General features: G+C 36.0%; 2 protein-coding genes and 1 long non-coding RNA gene across 5 annotated transcripts; 1 reads left to right on the plus strand and 2 right to left on the minus strand.

Annotated features, from left to right (window-relative positions):
- Window positions 1–7496: 7496 nt before the first annotated feature.
- LOC111897703 (uncharacterized) lies at window positions 7497–8762 on the minus strand. Its single transcript, XM_052764930.1, has 5 exons — window positions 8267–8762; window positions 8019–8068; window positions 7787–7933; window positions 7571–7666; window positions 7497–7517 (listed from the first exon to the last, which is right to left on the minus strand). Exons 1-5 carry the CDS (start codon window positions 8760–8762, stop codon window positions 7497–7499), a joined length of 810 nt encoding a protein of 269 aa, XP_052620890.1.
- A 734-nt stretch (window positions 8763–9496) lies between these two features.
- On the plus strand, window positions 9497–13091 carry LOC111897771 (uncharacterized). Of its 3 annotated transcripts, none has more exons than XR_008224763.1 (4): window positions 9497–12336; window positions 12417–12556; window positions 12701–12743; window positions 12834–13091. It is a non-coding gene; the product is annotated as an uncharacterized LOC111897771 (long non-coding RNA). The 3 variants fall into 3 exon arrangements; XR_006184254.2 differs by lacking the exon at window positions 12417–12556 and having other exon boundaries at window positions 9497–9696; window positions 9858–10273; XR_006184255.2 differs by lacking the exon at window positions 12417–12556 and having other exon boundaries at window positions 9497–9696; window positions 9861–10273.
- A 1874-nt stretch (window positions 13092–14965) lies between these two features.
- On the minus strand, window positions 14966–17075 carry LOC111897754 (high affinity nitrate transporter 2.4). The gene is made up of 2 exons (XM_023893704.3): window positions 16188–17075; window positions 14966–15929 (listed from the first exon to the last, which is right to left on the minus strand). Exons 1-2 carry the CDS (start codon window positions 16995–16997, stop codon window positions 15141–15143), a joined length of 1599 nt encoding a protein of 532 aa, XP_023749472.1. The 5' UTR covers window positions 16998–17075; the 3' UTR covers window positions 14966–15140.
- Between the last annotated feature and the right edge of the window lie 732 nt (window positions 17076–17807).

Raw genomic sequence — 17807 nt, forward strand, 5'->3', positions numbered from 1 at the left:
ATATATATATATATATATATATATATATATATATATATATATATATATATATAAGGAGCAAAAAGTGGATATGTATCCAACAACATACGCCTCAACAATAGACCCCTCAACCTTTGTGTGGGTTTTATCTTCCTTTTCATATATCCTAACTTCCTAAATAGATGTTGGAAAAGACTTGTTAGAAACATTAAAGGAATTTAAAAAAGATACTTTATACGGTAAAAATATACCTTTCTTAAAGATACATCCACATGTACAGATCTGGACCACCGAGTATAGCTTCACGAGCCAAACGGATTACAAGGTGTTACATTGAGTTAAAAAATCTAGATGGGAAGACTTTTTCCAAATTGCAAATGGTTTCAAAAATAGTTGTTTGCAAGCAAAGCAAGTTATTCATGTGTAACACCCTTGAGCATATTGCACGAAATGATGTACACAGTTTTGTAATTGCATCCCATTTTGTATGTGATGTCATCCCTCTTAGGAAAATAGAAAACAATATTTGAATAAATACATGACACACATGACTCTTAAAGCGATAAAATCTACGATCTTCGACATTAACTAATCCCCCCCAAGTTTGAAGCGTATTCGTCTGGAAATTTACGTTTAGTCAACCATTGGAATATTTTAATAACTTGTTCTTGTACAAAGCAAATGATGCTCTATATCCCTCCTTGCTTTAATATTGTCTTTTCTTTTTAAAATGGCCATGACGATGCTAAAAATATTATCACACACATTTTTTTCAATGTGCATGACTTCAAGCTTGTGTCAGATTAACAAATTTCTCCAATATGGTAGCTCCTAAAATATGTTCCTCTTAATTAACCTAGTTATGATTACTCCCTAAGCCATACAATTTTTCATTTTTTGGTCTATAAGGTTTACCTTCATAAAGAATTGGGAAGTGTCTTACTTTCTCCTTAATTTGATCGCCGGTTAATGTAGGCGGTGGAACAAATCGCTCAAATTTATTATGCAAAAAACATTTTCTATCATTCTTGTATGTGTAATTCGGATAAAACAATTTGATGGCAGTCAAACCATGTTGTTCTATTACAATGGTATGATTAAAATGACCCTGACTCACCCATACAGTATGGACATGCTAACTTTCTATGCCTTCTACATCCTAACAACATTGCATAAGTAGGAAAGTCACTTATTGTCCATAAAAGCATAAATTTCATAATGAAATTGCATTTGCAGGAAGCATCAAAAGTGCTAAAACCATCGATATAAAACATTTTCAACTCGTCTAGTAACAGACTAAGAAACACATCTAAATTTTTACCCGAGCTCTTTTTCCAAGAATAATCATGTTTAATTGAACATACGGTCCTTTTAAACACATCCACAGAGGTAAGTTATAGACTGAAAGAAAACCTTCCAACATGTATATAGTTTTGTAATTCGATCCAGCTGGACAAAACCCATCAGTGCATAACCCAAGGCAAACATTTTTTGGTTCGCTTACGAATTCTGGATGCTTTGATCTAAAATGTTTCCAAACCTCACCATCACTTGGATAGACCATCGAACCTGATTTTGTTTGATGTTCCTAGTTCCAGGTCATTTGTTTTGTCGTCTTTTCTGAAAAATACAACTTTGGAGTCTAGAAGCAATTGGAAAGTACCTCAAAACCAAATGATGAATTTGAATTAATCTATTTGGCTTGTATCGATCATAATAACACACTTGACACCCGTTCAAATCAGAATATGCCCCATAGAAGATCATGCAATGATTTTTTGCATACATGAATCCTTATTTATGGTAGTCTAATTCTTTTCAAAACTTTCTTTGTCTCGTAGAAGTTCTCAACCAACTTCTCACCTTTAGGTAGCTTTCGCTTAATAATTAGAAGTATATGATCATAGGAAGCCTTAGATATCTTGTACACTGGCTTCCAATTCAACAACTATGATGCAACTTGAAAGTTAGTATCATTTTCACACTGATCCCACAAAGGACCATCAACATCTTTTATTTCATCATAGAATCATCGGAGGATGGATTATGGGTATCTTTAACGACATTAATTAGCATGTATATGCACACATTCACATCATCGTCTTCCAGAACATCATCATATTCTATAGGATTATGATCCTTCATCAAATTAAAAGATTCCCCTCATGTTGAAATATCATATTTCTTTCACCATGTTCCCACCAAGTTGTATAATTAGGGGTGAAACCGCTTTTTAAAAGGTGAAGCTCTACTCCGTCTCTTGCTTTAAAAAGCTTATTATTGCATTTAAATCAAGGGCATCTAATATAATCCCTGAATTCATTAGAACAAGAAACATCAAAAAAGTATTTGACCTTAGCCTTATACGACATGCTAAGGTACCCCTAATGTAACCTTTTATACATCCAATCCCTATCGTTACACATTGATGTAATGACTAACCACAACCAAATACATAAACGTTGTATTAACTAATTTTCAAAATACAATGACTATGTATGAGCAAGAAAAGGAACAATGAGCTAAGTGGGAAAATTTAAAAGTCTATTACTATTTATGATGTTTAAAAGTCCATGTCAGCATATATATATATATATATATATATATATATATATATATATATATATATATATATATATATATATATATATATATATATATATTGTTTTGGTTAAAAATTAACAAACTAATTTTGTAACCAAATTAGTAAGTGTGGTGTAATGTTTAAAATAAGGTATGTAAAATTAAAGTATTAAAGATATTGAAATAACCCTGAACATCTTGGTCGTGCCCATGATCCTTGGAAGAAAATAAGTATGTTCAAAAAACTGATTAACAAAGTGTTTTATTTCATGGTGTAAATAAGTGTATCTGAATTGTTTAGTCAAAAATAGTGCCAAAGTTGATTAACAAGTAATTTTGTTTGATAAATATCAAGATACACAAAAAGATACCAAGACACCATAAAGTATCGTAGTAATTTTGATAGTGAAAACAAATTAACAATCAAATAAATAAGAGAATATGTTGTAATCGATCAAACAAAAATAAGTAAATGAAAGTAAATGAAAGAACATGGTTAATTAAAAGTAAAGTTCTTAATCCTTTTGGATAAAACTACGGGAGTTGATGAAATCACCTACCTAAGAACTTATATCTTAGAATAAGAGTAAAAGTGATCAAATGTCGAGAGAATCAGAGTGAAAGTGGAAGTGAGAATGTATATGTGAATGATAATTAGCTAGACTTTATATACATAGTGATAGTAACTAATATTTTGACATTCTAAGGATCTTCCTTGATCCATGCTTGACCTAGATTTTACGATAGTCTTCAACATTCACAAGGCTTTGACCACGTGTTATTGACCTGGTCCACTCAACTCTAGTTAAGCCTTTAGTTACTCCATACTATATTACAAGAAACACAATAGCAGTCTAAGATATTGATTAAATATAAGATCTTGGGCTTGCTTAGGATGTTAGTATAAGCTGAAGATATTTAAAATCTTAGGATAAAAATAGTAAGAAAATTGTACCCATAGCAATAGCCCCCATAAATCTTTAGTTCAGGATCCTGGGAATTGGAAATTTCTAGAAATTATAGTCGTTATATGCTAAAGAGATGGGATGTTTGTTAGATTTCCAAGGAAATTTGAACTCAAATCAACCGGTTGGCTTATGCATTATAAATTGACCCATGCAATCTTTCATTCCCTATTACCTGATCAGTTCTTTAGGTAAATCTTCTTTTCTCTGTCACTTCTATATTCTCCAAAATTATGGATAAAGCTATCATTATCTCGAAAACTGATAATGAGGGTTTAGTCTATGAAGACTTCATTGATTCAGGATTTCATCGAAATGATAAGGAAATTGGTGTTTTTTCTAACACCAAAATTGAATCTCTTTGGGCTGAAGGGATTTTTCACCCGCAAACAATCTTTAGGTCGCATGATCCAAAATTAAGAACTGATATTGTGTCTTACTCATGGATTTGTTTTTACTATCTCCCATTTCAAATCGGTCTTTCTTTTTCTTTCACATCCTTAATCTCTGAATTTTTTGAGATGACTAGATTTCCACTTACCCAAATCATGCCTATGGTTTGACGCATCTTGTGTTGGGTGAATTATCTAAAAAAAAACTAAGAACCTTGATGTAATACCCATTTCAAGTACAAATGTAATTCACAAATGTCAATATTGTATTGGATGGCCACGAAGTGGTGGAGCTTCACCACAGCATGGCATTATCTTTTGGGTCTCGGGTTTTCATGAACCACCATGGCATGGCCATGAACTGCCACAACATGGTAACTAGTTTTGGTGAAACCCGAATCCTTTGGGAATTGAGCCCTATTTAAAGGACGTTATGGCTAGGGTTTCAAGGTCATTTAGCCTCCATCAGCTTAAGCACTAAAACTTTAACCCTAGCCTCCATCATTCTTGAAAGTTCATTCTTCATAATTTGATTGGAATCTTTGAAGGAGAAGGAAGCCCTTGGTGAGGATTATCATTTTACAAGCAATATATTCATCTTCTAGCTTCTCCTTTGGACTTGGGTGAGTGTTCAAGACTCAATCTTTTCTTTGCTAGGCTGTTAGATCTTGGATTTAGCCCCTTTTCTTCATGTTTGGTGGGTTTTGGAAGATGAGATCTCATAAATCTTGTAACTTTGTGAATCACCATGCCATTTGGAGTATTTAACTCTTTGGATCTGAAGTAGACTTGAGTTTTGAGGATATGCATGAAATCTTGGCCCTTTTGCCCTTGTTTTGCCCTAAAAATGGAAAGGACATGCATTGGGCATGTATTTCCCTAAATCTATGATTTTTATGGTCGAGAAGGTATTGGAAACCCTTCAGGAAACTTTAGAGAAGTAACTCTAAGGATTGAGTGCTTAATGAGTGGAATGTGCTTTATGCTTCCATTAAGAACTTAGGGTTTTGGATCTTGACTTATTGGCAAGGTTTAAAGGATAAAGTTGGAAACTTTATCCATCTAGGTTATGGTTTGGACCTAGATTGAGCTTTGGAAACCCTTGGAATGGGATGGAAAATAAGCTTAAGGAATTAAGTCTTGTTGACTGATCCCCACAGTGTGGTGGAGCCTCACCACGACATGGTGGTTGGGTTGAGCACACCTGTTTTGTCGTATTGCAACCGCAGTGTGGGCATGGTTGGCCACGATGTGGCGGTCAGGTGTAGGTTGACTTTGACCCAAGTTTGAATTAGGGGTGTTATGGGTATTTTGATTAGTAGTTGAGCTTAAGTGATTGTGATTGTATAGGTGGCTGATAGATTTAACATTTGGAGCATTGATCTGTGTAGCTATTTCTTCAGACTGAGAGGTAAGTTTTCCTCTCTATACTTGTGGGTCAAATGCACCAATGTCAGCCCACTAGGTTACGTATCATGTTTATAGGATGGTGTTATGTTAGTATACGACTAATTATTAGATTTGTATGATTATCTGTATTTGTTGGTTCTATGTTTATGTTTATCTGTTACATTTGTCGACATATTGTGGTTGGGTTGAGGCGGTCATGCTTTGTGCTGAAGGCCAAGATACCTGGGGCGATCAGGATAGACTGTAGGTCTTGCGAGGCAGTCCAGTCATAGTGAAGGCTCATAGAGCGGTCCAGATAGGTTGTAGTCCCTGCGAGGCGGTCCAAGCATGTTGAAGGATCATATTTGCATGCTATTGTTTGTTATGTAGTGTGATGGTACTTGGGGTAACTCACTAAGTTTTGGCTTACAGTTTCAGTTTATTGTTTCATGTACTTCCAAGGATCGTGGGAAAGCGAATGCTTAATCGTTCACATCTTCCTATTTTCATGATATTGAATTTTGGGATACTCTGATATGAATTTACTTTTGAAACAAGGACTTTTCTTGTAAACAATTATGGATAATGGGTTGTCTTTAAAAGTTTAAATTTTTTGATTTTTGAAGTGTTACACTTGATCTTGGTTTATCTGAAATTGCTAGCATTTATGATCTTAGAACCTTTGGTTCTTCTAGCATTATGTTCAAAATAAAGTCCGGAAAAAATCCTTTAATCCTTAACACTTCTTGTCATAATGTTGGGTGGCGGAAAAAAAATTTATCAATAGGAAATCTCTGATTGATGGGATACTCTGCATATTGATTGGATTAGTTCTAGTAGGGTTCTTGCTTCTTTTCTCTCATGTTTGGTATAATAGAGAATTCACTATAGAAATGTTTCTGATAATCATTTCTCTTGTTTGGTTGCACTAAGCAGTGAATTGGAAACGAGTTTTTTATTATGTTTATTTTTTTTTTCAAACAACATTTTTATAAGTCAATCAATTCTTAACGAAATAAGTAATTTCTTTTAGAAGACTATAATCTGAGAGTTCCGACAAGTCACATGTACATCGACAAGAGAAGTCGAATACATTCCTTTTCTCTATTCTTAATTCTCTATACAAAACAGCCCTTAGGGTTTTATAAATTGAGAAAGAAATACTAACGTGTTCTTGCAACAGTTCCTATATTTGGAGATTTATTCCCGTCTTGTGAGGAATAACAAAGGGAGTCCTCGTGTCTAATTTGTCACTAATATTTTTTAGCATTATACTCCCTCCGTCCCAAATTAATTGTCTACTTTTGACTTTTGAAGTTTTTTTTTCTTCAACTTTGACCTTAAATATTTTTATTTGTGTTATATATTATTTGATGAAACTTATAACAATAGAAAGTCATTTAAAATACAATCCATTTATATGTTTTTTTATTAAATATTATCTATCAAAAAGAAAAATAATTAAGGTCAAAGTTGAAAAATAATTACTTCAAAAGTCAAATGTGGACAATTAATTTGGGACAGAGGTAGTATAATTTAGTTAATCGATTTTTTCTTATTTTGTGTCGCTAACCTTTGATAATCCATTTCTTTACGGATAATATCTGTCTCTAGTTCTATCAGTGAAGTCAGCTTTGTAGTAATGTTGTTATATCAATTATACATGAGCTTTTACATTGTTTACATTATAATTAAAGATTGCTCTTATATCACTTTTTTTAACGGCGGATATATTAAAACAAAACTAGCAAGAAGCTAGCACAAACTACAAAGTACAAGCAAGAAACATAAAAATAGACCAATCCAACCAACAACTGTATCTAAACATCGATCTATTCTTAAACCAATTAAATGATAACAACTAAATTCATCTACCGCCTTAAGAGAGGAATTTCTCCAATTGTTGAAGACTAAAGCGTTATGAGTTTTCCAAATAAACCACACCACCGAGTATAAAAGCGTCAACTCCAGTTTTTTCCTCTTTTTACTTCCCACCGAAATCTTCAATATAGAGATAAAGTCCTCAATACAGGCTGGAGGAGTAACAAATAGGCCACTCCATGATCCAAACCAAATCCAAATATGCGCAGAAAAAGATCAATTAAAAAAAACATGCTCTATGGACTCCATCTCACTACCACACCATTTGCAAGACAACTCATTAATCACAACCCCTCTAAGCAATAAATTATAAGCAAACGGGATCATGCTATAAAGTAACCTCCAAATGAAACAATTAACTTTGATAGGGACCCAACTCACCCATTGAAAGTCAGCCATGTTGCCATTTGCACCAAGATTTAACGCCATCAAACCTCTAAGATAAGAAACCGAGAAAAGCCATGAATAACTACCCTTCTACACCCACATATCATTAGAAATGGACATATTTATACCTGCCACAACAGCTTCTAAACCCTCAAGCTCAGCCATCTCTTTACCCTTCCTCGGTAGCCTTTTCTAATATGTAAGCAAAACAGATTCATCTCTACCCTCCAATCTGTCTGAAACCTTGCAATTTTTATTTGACTCAATTTTGTATAACTTCGGAAATGTATCTTTTAAAGTTATATCTCCGCACCATTTTTCCTTCCAGAAATGAGTTCGATTCCAGCCTCTAATTTCCTGCAAAAAAGATCATCAAGACAAATATTTCACTCCTCCAACTCCTAAGTGCTACGATATATCGTAAACCATGTCCAGGGAATACCACATTTAGCCAAAGGTTTTCCATCAATACAATCGATGTTGTGAATAGCTCTAATACAAGAGGACTACAAAATATTATATTCCACTTTTAACCTTCACAACCATTTCGTAATAAGAGCAAGATTCATCGATCTAAGGCACCCCACTCCAAAACCTCCCAAGTTCTTGGGTTTAGTAACCACGTACCAAGCCACCCAATGAATTTTCCTACTATTCTCATTACCTGCCCACAAAACCTCCTCTAAATACCTTCTAGCAACTCAATAATCTTCTTTGGAGCTTTAAAATTTGAGAAATAGTACAAAGGCAAACTACTTAAATTAGATTTCACAATAGTGAGTCTTCCTCCAAACGAGAGGGATCTAGCCTTCCATAATGATAGCTTGGCATTAAATTTCTTCACAATGGGATTCCAATTCCTAGTAAGCTTCATATTATCCCCAATAGGAAGGCCAAGATAGGAAAATGGGAAAGAAGCGGATTCACAATGCAAAATACTAGCAAGCATAGCAATATCAATATCATCCACCCCGATACCAAAGACCTTACTTTTACAAAGATTCACCTTCAAACCCGAAGCAAGAAAAAAGCATCTAAGGATTCGATTTAAATTCAAGAAATTAATTTCAGACCACTCTCCCACATACATAAGATGAGACAAGATAGGCCCACCATGAGGTAAAGAAATACCTTGAAAGATATGGCGGTCACAAGCTTCTTTCATTGAAACACTAACCCCTTCCATGGCAATCATGAATAAGAAAGGCGATAAAGGATCGCATTGCCTCACACCTCTCTTTATGATAAGCTCTTTAGTAGGGGAACCCTTCACTAGAAGCCTTTCCTGAAGAAAGACCTCCCCGAATCCAAGTTCTCCATTTAACACCAAAATTTATTTGCTCCAAAATAGAATCCAAATAACTCCAATTTAACGAGTCAAATGCTTTTTCAAAGTCCACTTTGAAAATAAGCACTTGCTTTTTAATCCTCTTTGCCCAAGATATGAGTTCATTTACTACAAGCAAGCCATCTAGAGTACTTCTACCTTCCACATAAGCGGATTGCTCCAAACCAATGACTTTCCATATAAATTTTTTAATCTAAGAGCAAGTACTTTGGAGAGAATTTTGTACATACACCCAATGAGATTAGCTGGTCTATAATCACTAAGAACTAACGGATCAAACTTCTTTGGAGTCAACGAAATGAAAGAAGCATTGCAGCCATTGCTAATCGAACCCGAGGCTTCAAACTCTTTAATAAATGCAAATATATCACTTATACATGAGGTTGTTTTACATTATAATTATATATATATATATATATATATATATATATATATATATATATATATATATATATATATATTAAAATTATCCTACCTTAGCTACAGTAAAGTGGCTAAGGTTTGGCATAATTGGTCCTTATAGTTATGTATGTTTGCTAAATGTGGAATTGGTCCGATTCCCGATCCTTCCACCGTCACCACTTCTTTTTTCTTCTAGACCCTTACAGTGCATCGGCTCATCCCTCCATCTCTATCTCAATTCATTTACTTCCCACCGGCATAGTGCTCCAAAATAGCAACAATACAGGCTCAAGCGCACGACAGCACTACACTCTCCACCATCGATCCCTTCGCTCCCTTCATTAGTGACAACTGCGACACACAGAATCAGGTATCACATCTCCATCTTTCTTATATTTAGAAATCATAACATCGACTCATCTGTTCTACTGCTTACCTGCTTCTACACTCTCAATCAAAAGGTAAATTACCACCACTGCGGTTTGGGGATTTTTTCTGAATACTGCTTATCTGCTATAATTGCTTTTGTAGTAGATACTCTCCATCAAACTGTCACCGCCATCGACTTCTTCAAGAACATGGAAACCCACCGTCTCTCTCTAAACTCATCTAAAACCCATTTCTATGAAAGAGATGAATGTACAGTAAACTACACGAACACAAAATAGGACCCACGATTATCGATTTAATTGTCCGACCTCGATTACCAATCAAGACAGGGAAATCGGTGACAGAGAAAAGTGAAGTCGTCGGCGTAACGTTCCGAGTTCACCGAATACTCTAAAAACCTCTGATTTCACACATCATCGTTTCCATTTGTGCCCTACCTTTATTCTTCCAGCAGGTGTTTGGTGGTAGTTGTGGAGTTAGAAGGGCAAGAGAGTGGTGCAACGGGGTGGGTATCAACGAAAATGATGGAGACGGACTGCATGTTGTCGTCATTGCAGGTAAAATGAGGTTTGTAACATCCTAAAAATACGAGCCAAAAATTTCATTCTTAAAACATGTGCTTAGCAAAACATTAGGAATAAAACGTTTAACGATCATCTCATTTCGCAAAAGATATTGCATGTCTGGAAAGCATTTTTATAAAACATAAAAGTGTCAAAGTACAAGTCCCCAGGTGATATCATAATGTGGAATATAAAGCATGTGTGTGATGTACCGCTACCGCACCAGCTCCTTCCCCTTCGAAGAAGAGGTACCTGAAACCAAAACTGAGAACTGTAAGCACGAAGCTTAGTGAGTTCCCCCATAATACCTCATACCATACAAACATACAATGAACAACTAGGAGATACGGGCCTCGCCCACACTCCGCTAGCTGGGAGATACGTGCCTCGCCCACACTCCACTAGCTGGGAGATACGGGCCTCGCCCACACTCCTCTATTTGGGAGATACGGACCTTGACCACACTCCACTCTCAAAAAGATACGGGCCTCGCTCACACTCAACTGCTAACCCGTAATATACAAGTATCACACAGACAACGAGTATAGACAATTCTAACATACTGGCATATATCATACTCAAATCAACCAGGAGATACGGGCTCGACCCACACTCTAACACTAACATCTCATCTATACGGGCCGGCCTTGGTGCCTTAGAACCGTTACTACTGGAAGGAAACTCACCTCCAAGTAGCTGCTGATCTGTGTGGGAACTGACTGTCTGCTGCTGCTGCCGCTGCCGCTCCGGAAATCCTCCAGCTATAATTCCCACAAAACCCTTAATCAAATACTGCTAACCGGCTTCAGGGTAAAATGACCATTTACCCTTTACCAATCAAGAGTCAAGTCAAAGTCAACTATCAGTTGGCCCGACTCGCCGAGTTGACTTGTCAACTCGCCGAGCCCTATCCCTTTGTCCGACCATAAACCCGTCTCTACTCGTTGAGTTAAGCATTGACTCGACGAGTTCTCCTTCTAAACTAAAGGCCAATAGTCCTTCATCCTACTTGTCGAGTTGTATGAACAACTCACCGAGTTCGTCTTCATCCGAAGAACACTCTAAGCTGTGACTCGCCGAGTTGTATGAACAACTCGCCGATTTGTTCTTAAGACAAGAAGATTGCCTTGAACTTGCCGAGTCATGGCACTGACTCGCCGAGTTACTTCACGAGTGAGTCTAGCTTCCGACTCGCTGAGTCCTATCCCACGACTCACCACTCCACCCCGTAATCACGAAAAGGGGAAAACTCGGGGACTCGCGACTCGACTCGCCGAGTCAGATGAACGACTCGCCGAGTCGGCTACATGCAAATACTATACACGCGATTCTACTTGAATCCAACTCATGCTATTCATAGATCTGGGTTTCTAGGGCATGAATAACACGTAAAGTTTCCAACTTTACGTGTAAATATTCACCAATGAAGGTTTTAGGGCTCAAAATGCACCAAAAGAGTAGATCTAGGGCTTTCATGCAATATGGCTCCATAAAGGTAGTAGATCCAAGCTCCTGGAGCTCAATCATGCCTAGATCTAGAGGCTAAACAACTTATTACGAACCCTAAAACACAAACAAGCTTGGGGAAAGGCTCAAGAAGGACTTTCATGGAGCTACAAGGGACATTAAGCATGAAAACAGAGGGAAACTGAGATATACATCAAGGGAATCACTGAGATAACCCAAATATGCCTGGCCTCCTCCTCTTCTTCTTGATCTACTCTTCTTCCCTCTCCAAACCTTCAAGAAAACACACAAAAATGCTTCAAACTCACAAGGAACAAGGCTTGAACGAAGTATAGAGCTCTGAGGGTGAAAGGGGCGAGCTTGGGGGCGGATAAGAGGGTTTAAATAGGGTGCAAACCCTTGAAATTTAGGGTTTCATCAGACAGCGGGGACTCGCCGAGTCTAGAATATGGACTCGCCGAGTCGCCAACTTAAACGTGTTTCGGATCCCGTCTCTACTCGGCGAGTTAGACCTACAACTCCCCGAGTCCAAGGCTAAAAATGGAAAACACGAAGATAAATTTTACGTACGAGGAACCAGGTGCTACAAGGTTAGATAAATTTAGATTTTTTTCTATGTTTTTCTCTCCAGCTGGCCTTCAATGAAGCTTGAATTTATCGAAATTTGCAGTTGCCACCTCATGAACCTTCTATTATCTAGAAAGCTGTCAACTATTTCCTACAAAATCATGAAGGTGTATAACGATTATTGATGTTCGATGTGTTGCTGCTGATTTTGATGCTAGATATAAAGCTCTAGAGTGAACATAGGTATCAATAATTATACTATCAAGATTTGATTATGTTAATATCAATAAGGTTGTAATCTTGCAATGATGATGATGTAGGGATATTTATGTCTTTTAATCATAATGTCTACATGTTGCTGCATTTACTTTTACTGGATTGTTTCAGGTCGGGAACATTTATCGACTCTTGAGAAACGTCCGCAATGCAGGTTTGTTTGATATTTTGTCCATGAAGTATGAGTTTATGTTTTACATTAGTTTTAGGGATTATTAATTCAAACTATAATTTGTTGATGAAGAAAGCTTGCACAGTTCCTGTGGGACTTCATGATTTCAGTTCTTTTCAAGCATCTGCTTGCCAGCTTCTCATCTTGTGCTTAATGAAATACATCAATTTCCTGATGACTATTAAGAATTAATTTTTATGATTTATTAAAAATTTCCGAAAACATTCAATCATTTTGTATCTGTACCATTGATGTTTACAATAATGATTCACCATTGGTGTGTACTAATCTATTTTCTCGCACTCAAAAAGTGTTTGTGCGTGTTCTTTACACCAACTCCAGGTGACCTTCAAGAATAGATGACTAACAAGAAAAGATTGAAGATCTAATTCTTCATCTTCTAGATATACCCTTTTGTTCTAAATTCTAAACATTACTTTCCTAACTAAATTTAGAGTGTGAAAAACATGTAGGTACCTGTGGCTTGGTAAAAGAAGGCACACCATGATGTCTATACTTTCTTCTGATTTGACCAAATTTATCAAATGTATTTTTTCTATTGTAAATAACAGGTCCAAAAACAGCTCAATGAAATTGTCATTCATATAGCTTCTACAACATCAAAGTTCCCAAAAAAAATATGTTGTGCTTTGCATAACAGGTAAAAAGATCACACAGATTTTTATCAAAAATGATAGCTTTATGAATTTGTTTCACATTGGAACTTTACATTTGCTCGGTCACAAAGAGTGCCTGATATAAAGACTCACGCTCAAGCCATGAAATGTGAAACCACTTTCTCTGATACCACGCACCCAGGTTTTATCTTCGATGCCTCCGTTGTGTCAAATGGTTAGGAATATGATTTTGATGGACAATTTATTTGTAGAATGCATTCATGTATCATTTTAGGTAGTTTTTTATGCATTTTCTTATCGTTTGACATAAATATAAGGGCATTATTTTATTATCTCGTCCAAGGCATTGAAAACTAATGAACCGGCCCATCCACAGATTTGGCCAACTGTAGTTACTTATATTACCGTCGTTACAAAAATACTTGAATAACACAGGAACGTTTTTTTAAACATTTTCATTATATTTCCACACATATAATCCAAATCTAGGCCAAATTCTAATCCAACGGTCGGAGACAGATATATAGATATGTGTTTTCTAGATCAAAGGCTCGCAATAATTATTTATGATTTTTTTACGTAAGTTTCATTTTCTAATAATTTGATGTCATCAGGAGAAGCCTGGGCTTACCAGAAACCGGTAATATAAGAACAAATATATATTTTTTTTATAAAAAAAATGGTTGTCATATTTTTACATATATTTTTACAAGGCTGGAGGGACACAGAGACTTCCTAGGTTAATTGGAAGCTCAATAGCCAAAGAACTTATTTTCACGGGCCGAAAGATAACACCCAAAGAAGCATTGTCATTTGGTATTTTATTTGTATCTTTATATACTAATATTAAAAATATGTAACATATAAACTAAAATGCCCATATTGATAACCAAATAAATATAAGCACATTGTTATTATGGGTAGAAAAAATAAAGGGCAAACCATAGAATAATTTCATGTATGGCTAAAAGAGTGATTAGCCATGGTTTAGAAATGGAGACCGGGTCTGGTTTATTGGAGCGAAAACCTTTGTACAAAGGCGAATGAAATAAACGTACTTTGGTTTGTTGATATTGGCAATGTACTTTAGTATTTTTTTTTGATGAGATGTACAAGTTTCTTGACAGGTACTATGGGCAGATGGTTACGTTGTTTTAACATGAAGTTGCAGAGAGAAGTGTGATGATGACAGGAAAGTAAGTAGGGGTAAATTGGTCATTTCGGGATCACGGAGTGTATTATTGGTTTTGTAACTTAGGATTAGACTTTTAATTCTTATACAAGTGATTCAAATTCAATTTTTTGTAACTATATTTCTTACCCATAATAACAACATACTTACATTTTGATACCAATATGAGCAATGGTCATCAAATCACCAACAATATATTGAAGATCCCGTCAGTTTTCTTCTAATTAGTGTTGAATCCAACCCACGCGAAGCGGGGTTTCCTATCTTGCTAAAGATAATAATTCAAACATTTCTCTCTATTTTCTCCCTCTTTCAAGATTTCCGTTTTTAAGCACCACTATAATTAATTGTCATCTGATACATGATGGAATTAATGGAATAACGAACTCTAGCTTCATTAATTATTTATAAGGGTATATATAATACATTTGAAGGTAAACATCAAATATCTATAAATCTATAAAATTTTCATATACTTAGTCCTGACAGCTTGTCACTATGTATTAATTCAACTCAAGATGTAAACTGAAACAGTAAAATTGATTAATTTTAAACATGGTTATTGTTAGTAGTGGCATCTGTTGGTGATGCAACCGATGCCACCTTTCCTCCACGCTCCGACCGGCTGTTCTCAGCGAACTTCAGGCTTCCTTGGTGCATTCCCTTTTGCTTCTCCTCCTCTGTCCACTCCGAAACATAGTAATTCTCCTCACTACCCTTAACGTTGTCATTACTAGGTGGAAAGAACATGCTCCCCCACTGAGGAAAGTGAACCAAACTCACCGGAAGTGTGCAACATATGATCATGATACCCATGTAAGACAACCCTTTTGCAGTCGAGAATGATGCGTTTGCAAAGAACACTAATTGGGTCAGCCCAGATCCAAAGTTTCCACCGGCTCCGGTCATTCCTGAAATGATACCTAGAGACCTTCTGGAAATGAAAGGGATGATGCCGAATGTTGCACCACATGCAGCCTGTGCTCCGACGGAGAAGAGGATCATAAAGGTGATGGCTAAAGGTAAAGAGTTGACTAAACCGAGGCAGAGACAGAAAATCCCTCCGGCTGTCTGGAGAAGCCATAAGTTCCATAGCCGGCCACGCATTCCAAACCTTTTGGCCATGAAATCTGATGTCCATCCTCCGAAAGGTCGGGCCACGATGTTTGCCATTCCAAAAGTGGCAGCAACAATTCCAGCAAGATGAAGCTTTAGATCAAATCTGTCATAGAAGTACTCAGCGATGACATTATCAATGGTTAATTCGACACCCATGGAGTAGCCATAGAGAAGTACAAAGATCCACGTCCTATAGTTCGTCACTGCATACCATAACACCTGAAAAAACGATCACAAAATCATAATCTCACTATCAAATTGACTTTAAGATTAATTCTTTCCTTAGTTAATTAATATAATAGCCTAGTGTGAACATATATATATATATATATATATATATATATATATATATATATATATATATATATATATATATATATATATATATATATATATATATATATATATATATATATATATATATATATATATATATATATATATATATATATATATATATATATATATAATGTATACCTTGCCGAATTTGTCTTTGGCGACATCACCCTTCTTCTGAAGAGCACCAAGGTTCCCATCTGGTAAATCTTGGCCAAGAGTTAACACCAATATCCCCATTATAACATTCATCAACCCGGGTATAAAGAAGGCAATCCTCCACGCTGTAAACGGCGTCGCACCGGCCTTCTTTATGATCTCAAATAACACCGGCATCAACAGCTGTGTTGCACCACCACCCATGTTTCCCCATCCGGCGGCAGTCCCATTCACTAGTCCAATGATCTTACCGTTAAACATGGTGCTCATCCAGTACTGACAAGACACAAATGTCGCCAAAGAGAACCCAATCATGAACCTCACTGCGATATACCCACTCGCATCTTCAACAAGCGCCATGCAAAACACTGTCGGAGCAGACAGCATGATGAGGAAAGCGCAGCCGTAGCGGGGTCCCAGCATATCGCATACTGCACCCATTACAAGCCTGGAGAAAATGCTTCCAGACACGGATGCAACACCAGCATTCCCGATATCTGATTTGGTGAGATTAATATTGTCCCGGATGATGGGAACGAGTGGAGCCGCCGCGAAGGTGGAGACAAAGGTGGTGAAGAAAGAGAGCCAGGAGAGATGGAAGGTTCTCATGTGAGGTTTTGCCAAAGAGAAAAGCTTGAAGACTTTTGCCTTGTGTTCAGAGTCGACTGGAAGGTCGAATTTGGCGGTGGTGTCAGTGGGTACCATGGGAGAAGCAACGGAGAAGGCCAGCACCTGCTCCCGTCCGGTGACTCCATGCATGGAGCTTCCCGGAGATCCTTCAATCTCAGGCATTGTTTATATATAAATTATTTTCCACACAATGTGTGAGGAATGCTTTTGTTACTGAGTCTCTTGATATATTTTTGGATCAGACGTTCTGTTTATATATAGAGGCATGACAAAGACAAACCCATGTTCGAAATGGAGTAAACAGTTGTACGATACAACCAAATGATGCATGGAAGCCATATGTAAACACGATTTGTGAAGGAATCCGTTTTGCCGCATCCTATGAATAGGATATTATTTTGCCTTTTCATATATACTAAGATATGGAATTCGTTTAGCAATGATATTTCGTATCTTTGAATGAGGAAAAACAAGGTTGATTACAAGTTTTAAAATCAGAGTTTTTCTACCGATATATCTATGAAATTAATTTTGTTTTTTTTACTGGACTTTTTTCTAAATACACTTTTTCTGTCAAAAAGGTCAAAACAATAACTTAGTTTTTATGTAAATGTTTGATTAATTACTTAATAGACATCTCCAATACATTGAATTAAACCAATCACGATTTCACTAACTTACTAATTTACCCATTAAATTCAATATTTTATTAAACACTCTTAAAATTTAATGGATCTTCATATCATCGTCTTAATATATATTTTTATTAGTAAAGTTAGTACATAAAACTAAAATATTAAATTAATTAGAAATTAAAATTATAAATTACTAATTATAGATTAGAAGTTAGAAATTAAAAAGTTACCAATAATATATTAAATAAAAAGTACATGATAGTGTAGCACATCATGTCGTAATTTCAATAGTTGTAATGTAAATAAGATATGATCATTAAAAAAAATGTTTTTTATT

This window comes from Lactuca sativa, chromosome 6, assembly GCF_002870075.4.
Source record: "Lactuca sativa cultivar Salinas chromosome 6, Lsat_Salinas_v11, whole genome shotgun sequence".
NCBI classification, from domain to species: Eukaryota; Viridiplantae; Streptophyta; class Magnoliopsida; order Asterales; family Asteraceae; genus Lactuca; species Lactuca sativa.